General features: G+C 43.7%; 2 protein-coding genes across 3 annotated transcripts in view; one reads left to right on the plus strand and one right to left on the minus strand.

Moving 5' to 3' along the window:
- cdh23 (cadherin-related 23) overlaps positions 1–2,003 on the plus strand; it is a 168,380-nt gene extending 166,377 nt beyond the window's left edge. The window contains exons 68-69 of one of the 2 annotated variants that reach the window (XM_024298075.2): positions 126–236; positions 594–2,003. In XM_024298075.2, coding sequence (XP_024153843.1) covers positions 126–236; positions 594–935 — 453 coding nt within the window. In that variant the 3' untranslated portion in view covers positions 936–2,003. The remainder of the gene's footprint in view (positions 1–125; positions 237–593) is intronic. The other variant, XM_024298076.2, reaches the window with a different exon arrangement.
- A 255-nt stretch (positions 2,004–2,258) lies between these two features.
- On the minus strand, positions 2,259–6,261 carry eif3s6ip (eukaryotic translation initiation factor 3, subunit 6 interacting protein). Its single transcript, XM_024298077.2, has 15 exons — positions 6,102–6,261; positions 5,774–5,816; positions 5,351–5,561; positions 5,181–5,260; positions 4,949–5,010; positions 4,786–4,855; positions 4,633–4,706; positions 4,311–4,482; positions 4,083–4,237; positions 3,819–3,989; positions 3,579–3,712; positions 3,327–3,500; positions 3,062–3,251; positions 2,836–2,916; positions 2,259–2,442 (listed from the first exon to the last, which is right to left on the minus strand). The coding sequence occupies exons 1-15, from the start codon at positions 6,141–6,143 to the stop codon at positions 2,371–2,373; spliced, it is 1,731 nt and encodes a 576-aa protein (XP_024153845.1). The 5' UTR covers positions 6,144–6,261; the 3' UTR covers positions 2,259–2,370.
- Between the last annotated feature and the right edge of the window lie 242 nt (positions 6,262–6,503).

A 6,503-nucleotide genomic window follows, 5' to 3' on the forward strand; every position in this document is an offset into this window, starting at 1 on the left:
GATGACCTCCTGTCAGTTATGAATGCAGAACGTTAAGGCTGTTTGGATCTAGCTATCGGTTGGGGGTCAGGCGTTCCTGCGGGAGCGTCCTGCTGAGTGTTTGATCCTGACTACCGTCCTATCAGGGTTCCCTGTTGAAAGTGGTCCTGGACGACTACCTGAGGCTGAAAAAGCTCTTTGCAGCGCGGCTGGTCACAGCTTCCACAGACCAGGGAGATCACTCATCCGTCACCGAGGTGGGCTCAGAACGGCGAGTGATCTGTCTCCACCCCCTGCTGCTGAACTGATCTGGCAATCCTCCAAGCTCCGCCTCTGACATCCTCTCTGATTGGACAACTGTTCTCTGTTTCTGCTTTAAACTGCTTCCTAAAGGAGCTGTACTTGTCCTTCACTTTTCTGCTCTGATGTTGATGATCTATTATTTTTCTTCTCTATGATAACCTAATGACTGACTATCTTTTTATATTTTAGTTGTACAGATTCCTCTTTTCTTTTTTTTCTCTTTTATCTTAACAAGTCTGATGTGCTTCTGTCAACAGTGTCTCAGTTCATCATATTAGTTTCATTAAATCTTCTTCTTCTACCCCAAAAAGCTGATCCAGAGTGATTTGGATGAAGATGAGGACGAGCATTTGGGCGTGGGCGGAGGTCATGGCACGTTGCGATTCAAGCACAAACTTCCTGTGGAACTGAAAGGCCCCGAGGGCGTGCATGTGGTCCACGGCAGCACAGGCACCCTCCTGACCTCTGACCTCAACAGCCTGCCAGAGGACGACCAACGGGCCCTAGCACGCTCACTGGAGGCTCTGAATGCAGACGGAGGCTTGTACTCAGAGCGCAACGCCCGCACTGAGTCTGCAAAGTCCACGCCGATGCATCGCCAGAAAGATGGCGACACGCTGTCAGGAAGCCCCCTAGAAATCACAGAGTTATGACTAGCCGAGGCCTCGCTGGTCTGAGCGCCAGAGTGACTGGTGTGTGTCCTTCACACCTCCGCCTGATGATGCTGGGGAGGACAGGAGGAGTGTGTGTAGTCTAGGGTAACTCGCTAGCGCATGGGTGCAGCGTCCTGCTCCAGGAAGATCATCATTTACAACTTTTAAGAGCAGTTCAGACACCTGAGTAATGGAAAAAACCACTGCAGGTCTTCATGCAGACTCATGTCAGCTGAGTGGAACACGGGACTTTCCTTAAAGTTGTTCCTGGACTGCAAACACTCAAGGAAGGAAAAACACACACTAAAAAAAGAATTTAAAGACACACTCTGACCAGCGGATGGCCGACAACAAGACGGAACGTGTCTTTCTGCATGAAGGTGCAGTCAGTGTTTGGATGGGAAGAACTTCCACATTTTGTTGTCTGGAACTTGTTGGTAAACTTTAGTTAAGACATGAGAACTGCGATTCCCTCCAACCATCACAATAAAGGAAGCGTGGTGCTGCCATTGTACTTGTGTGGTGAATGAGTTCTTAATGAAGGAAACAGAAATAAATCCTGTGTTCTGCAAGGACAATTGTACTCATTGAGACTTTATCCAGGACCCTGAAGATGACAGAGATGTCCAAACATGAGAAAAGGAAAAAAAGTGACATGTATGTTTGTTTGCTTTCAAAAGAAGAGATTAAAGTGGGGAAAAAAAGGTTTAATAGGAATAGATGGCAACAAGCCCACAGACTTTACACTGCCATGTGGAGGAGTAAAAGTCATGCTCAAAATGAGCAACTTGATTTATTTTATACCAAAAAATAAGATTCAAGATATTTTTGAACAAAAGGTTGACTTATGAAAACAGTCAATAATGTTGGATGTTTGAGGTATTTTGTGCTCCGGTCGACATGTCAGTGTTTCCTTTTTCTGACAGTTTCTATTGAGTGTTGGGAAAGTTTAATTTTTTATTCTCATTTTGTACGTTTTTATTTGTGGTTATTGTCACCAGCCTGACCTGAGATCTGTGTTTGGAAATGTTGTGGGATGATATGTGATAATAAAAGAAATATGCAACAGCATCTGCCTCACATCCGTGAAATATTGCACTCTGACATCCTGCTCAGCAGCACAAAAGCAGGAAGAAAACCACCAAAAACATTCAAAACTCTTAAATTCTATTTTCTGCAGATGAGTGTGTTCCAAAGACTTGTAGGAAATCAGAAGAGTGAATATGTGCTATAAAAAATGTTGTCTTATCTCAAGAAGAATGAAATACTGACAGGAAATCCTGCCATCTGGTGGTTGTTTTCTAGAAAAAAAAAGTAACATTCTTGCAGATCACTCAAATGCTTTATTATTACCAGGTTTCATAGAAAATGTTGCTGTTAGATGTCAAAACACTAGAAGACTGTGGAGAACTGGGAGCTCTGCTTCTGGTGGGATTCATCGGCTTGTAGCGCTGCTGGAGGACGCAGCGGTGCCGCTGGCCGCCATCTTCTTCAGCGTCCTGTTTAGCTGTGGAAGACAGACGCAGGTTTGTTGTTTAACACAAATTAGTTATGGTCACAAAACAGAAGAAATCAAAGAATTTTTAGGCATTTACATTTTTCTTTGACGTTTTAACTCGAACTTCAGCTTCATTGTTGACTTTCTTAAAAGTCAACACATTTTCTTAAAACTCCAACCATTCTGATTCTGATGCTCCGATATGCAACACTTTACTGACATAAATCTGTTTTTCTCAGCATCAGAATCTGTTGGAATTATACTAATTGTGTAAACGGTCAAAGAGCTGGTGTTTTGCTGTTGCTCCAGTGCTAAAGGGTTCACTTTTCTCAAGTTAATTACAGAAAAAAAGGATAATTGCTTCATCCGATCTGCCAGACTATGTAGAAGACCCAAACGTACCTCCTCAAACTTGTGGATCTGTCGGATGAAGAAGTCTCCATAGCGACGAGCCACTTTAGTGTCTGCTATGTGGATCATGTCCTGTAGGAGGGGAAGACACTCATGTGAACAGAGACACACATCAGTACCTATAATGCATTTTTAATCGAAAGCCTTCTATGCAGCGTAACATCTAACATCTACGAGTCATTTATAAGTTCGCCCGTATGGCATTCAAAGATGGTACCTTGTCAATGTAGAAGTCCACCTCAGAAGCAGACTGGAACTCTCCGTCCAGGGCAGAGATGCCGCTGGTCCAAACCAGGTTCTTCATCTTGTGTTTGAAGACCAGCAGCTGGATACGGAACTCCTGCTCCGTCATGTCCAGGAAGCCTGCCAGTTTGGCCACAGGCATGGTGGTGTAGAGCTTCAGGAAGCTGCAGTGACACATGATGAAGGTTAGGCGCAGGTCCAAGTCATCCGAGCTGCGGCTCACAGCTGACATGCAGTACCTGCGAATGGTGGAAAGCTGAGCCTGCTGCTGCACCTCCTCGGCAAAGACCTTCAGCTGCTGTTGAAAGGGTTCTTTGTGGTAGTTGGAGTGAACGTTGTCGTAGTTTGGTACCACGGGCGACAAGAACTTGGGACAAGCAAAGCTGAAGAGTTCCTCGAACACCTGCAGATCTCTGAGAAGGTAAAGGAACATCAGCTGAGGAGGCGGCATCACTGTAACCGAGACAGGTTAAGGAGGAGGTTCTTCTCACCCTTTCTGCATGCGGAGCATCTTGTCTCCATACTTCTCCCTGAGCTGGGTGTGGATGCTCTCGTCGATGCGCATCGGGTACATGGTGAGGGCGATAGCCAGCAAACCGTGCATCTGCTCGTTTTGTTTATTGATCTGAAAGCAGGTCAGGATTTTGATGACAAGTCGTGTGTGAAGAACAGCTGCTAAGACCTGGTCCATCATGTTCTCACAGCTTAAATTATCCTAACCCCGCTCTTACCATTTCATATTTATAGGTGGATCTCTGGAACATGTTTCTTGTCCTCTGAATGTAGAGCAGGATGTTGGCAAAGACTCGAATTGCGTCCTGGTAGCGGCGCATCATCAGATAGGCAAAACCCACATAGTAGTACGTGGTGATCTGACACTCAGGCACACGAGAATACATGCTCTAGAAGAGGAAATGCGAAGATCCAGAAAGTTAAGGAGAATTCTCCATCCATGGAGCCAGTTACAGAATCTTTCAGGTAGTCTCCAACTCTACCTTCTTGTTGAGCTCAATGTTCTCCAGAACTTTAATCGCCTGGTAATAATCCCCGAGCAGAGAATGAAGCCTCAGAAGGCCGACCAGACTGAAGTAACCCAGCATCTTGTAGAGAGAATGACGTCCGTATTCTCCAGCAACGCTCTCTGGGTCTCCTGCACAGAGATGAAAACGTTTGAAACGGCAAACCTTAAAAAAAGAACCGGATGAAACCTTTTTTTCCTTCACCTCCACTGGTGTAGACCTCAAGTTGGCGGTTAATGTTGCTCTTGTCCACCAGGGAGTGGAGAACGTTGAGAACGCTGTGGACATTCCAGATTTTTGGATTGTTCCTCAGGAACTCGATCTCCTCCTCTGACTTTTTAGCCGTTTTGCATCGGTACTGACTGAAAGACTGGAACTGAGGAGACACGAGGAGTGATGTCATTTAAATCCACGCCATACTTCCTGTTAGCCATACAACTTATATACCAGGTGGAACTTTAAGAACAAATTACTTTATGACTCGAATCATTTGCACTGGAGAAACAAACAGAACCATGTCCTGTACCTGGTAGATAAACTCATCGATGATGTCCCAAAGCCATTGGTTTGGCAACTCTAAGGGGGCGGGGCCATCTGCATCTGTTTACAAACATTCTCATATTAGCAATCAACCAGATTCTCCAAAAGTGTTGAAAAGGCAGAAGAAGGAAGCTCCTACTGAGGATGTAGTTGAAGAGGTTGCAATAGTTGTAGTACGACTCAAACCTCTGCTCCAAAGTTGGGCCCCCCTGATTTAAAAAAAAAGAGAAATCATTACAACAAAAAGTTTTTATAATGCATTCCAAGAAGATCAACAGTGTCTCTGCAGTGCTGATACTCACGCTGACTTTAGCATAGATGTGTCTGTAATATAGCTCCTTATAGAGAATGAGGAACACAGCGTCTGTAAAGAAAAATATAAAGAATTTAAGAGATAAAATCCTGACAAAAAAAACATAGGATAATTTAAGAAACAATTAAAAAAAAATGTAAACTTGTGTTTAAAAAAAATGAAACTACATTTCCCCTGATTATTCCCCTCTAAGGAGCTAAAATATGAAACCTGGTTCTCACCATTTCCAACCAGAGAAGCGATGCCTTCAGCCTCCGGCCACGGAGACGTCTTGAAGAAACGATCTGTGAGTTTATTCCAGCTGATGAGGAGTAGAACCAGAAAACACGACAATCATTAGTCAGCCTCTTGTGCACACCTGTCAGTCACTCTGAGTGAGCTTCAGCTGTACCTGTTCTCATAGACGTCCTGGATCTCATAGATCTTCTGCTCGATGCTCTCACTGGACACACGGTTGGACTGCAGCTCGTAAACCTTCTGATCGATCAAATCAGAGATGGTTTTGTGAAAATATTGGAGGAAGTTTTTGATGACTTCTGGAATGACATGGTACGTCTGCTGCTCATACTGCCTCTCATAGGCCAGGTCTGCTTTGGGGTCACCTGAGGCAAACAGAAAATTTCCTTTAGCTGTTACCTCCAATATTTGTTTGTTTTTGACACATAAATGTGCAGAGATGATTGAATGAGGCTTCATTCAAATAGAGTTCCTCAGTGTGGAGGAGAGCTTCAGTGTGTGCTGATCTTTTGACTTGATGGAAGTTAGAAACGTTAACGTGTGTGACGCCTCTCCGTGCATCTAACAGCATACTAACCAGTGTGTAGATCGTAGTCGTTGGTGTAGGCGTATGGATCATACTGTGGAGAAACAGGTGATGAAAATTTGTTATGACGACAAACCGAACACGTTAACAAAACGACGGACTGTATTTCATGGAGCAACACCGAAACATAACAGAACCGTTCAAGATGATAAAGACATGTTTTAGGGATATTTTAGGACCGAACAGCACAGCAGTCAACATTAGCATGTTAGCTAAAAACGAGATCCTCTGCTTCACCGGCTGGAACACATAACGGCTACATGATAATATTAACTCAAATGCTAAGTTTGAGAATTTCCGCGTAATCATGTAAACTTACTTCTTCTTCGTCGTGGTACGACATGTTAACGGTTTCTGTCATAAATTCAGGAACAGAGCAGAAGAAAAGCTAGGTGTGTTCCCCACAAGCTAACGCTGCTAAGCCACGCAGCGCTGACAGGAAGAAAGGAAGGAAAAACCGGAAGTAGAAACTCTCAAAACTGTCTAGCGGTGCATGATGGGATACTGAGTTTAGTTGTGTTCTCAGCTCACATTTATTGCTATAATAAGTACAAACATAAGAAATGGTACTTTACTTTTTTCTTTTCTTTGTTTTCATTGTCTTAATTAATTTAATGTATGCTAATGTTGCTTATAAGTCGTTTCTTAGCTATTATTAAGCCCTGTGATAAAATAGAAAACCTTAGAAAACAAGGGGTTTGCAGAATTCCTGCAAAAGTAA

The sequence above is a fragment of the Oryzias melastigma genome, linkage group LG15 (assembly GCF_002922805.2).
Source record: "Oryzias melastigma strain HK-1 linkage group LG15, ASM292280v2, whole genome shotgun sequence".
Classification (NCBI taxonomy): domain Eukaryota; kingdom Metazoa; phylum Chordata; class Actinopteri; order Beloniformes; family Adrianichthyidae; genus Oryzias; species Oryzias melastigma.

Bases quoted from the DNA above. Each gene is read 5' to 3' on its own strand.
- eif3s6ip (XM_024298077.2), bottom strand. From the start codon at position 6,143: ATGACAGAAACCGTTAACATGTCGTACCACGACGAAGAAGAA. The intron at 5,817-6,101 runs GTAAGTTTACAT...GTTTCTCCACAG, and splicing joins CGTACCACGACGAAGAAGAA to TATGATCCATACGCCTACAC. The intron at 5,011-5,180 runs GTGAGAACCAGG...TTTTCTTTACAG, and splicing joins CGCTTCTCTGGTTGGAAATG to ACGCTGTGTTCCTCATTCTC.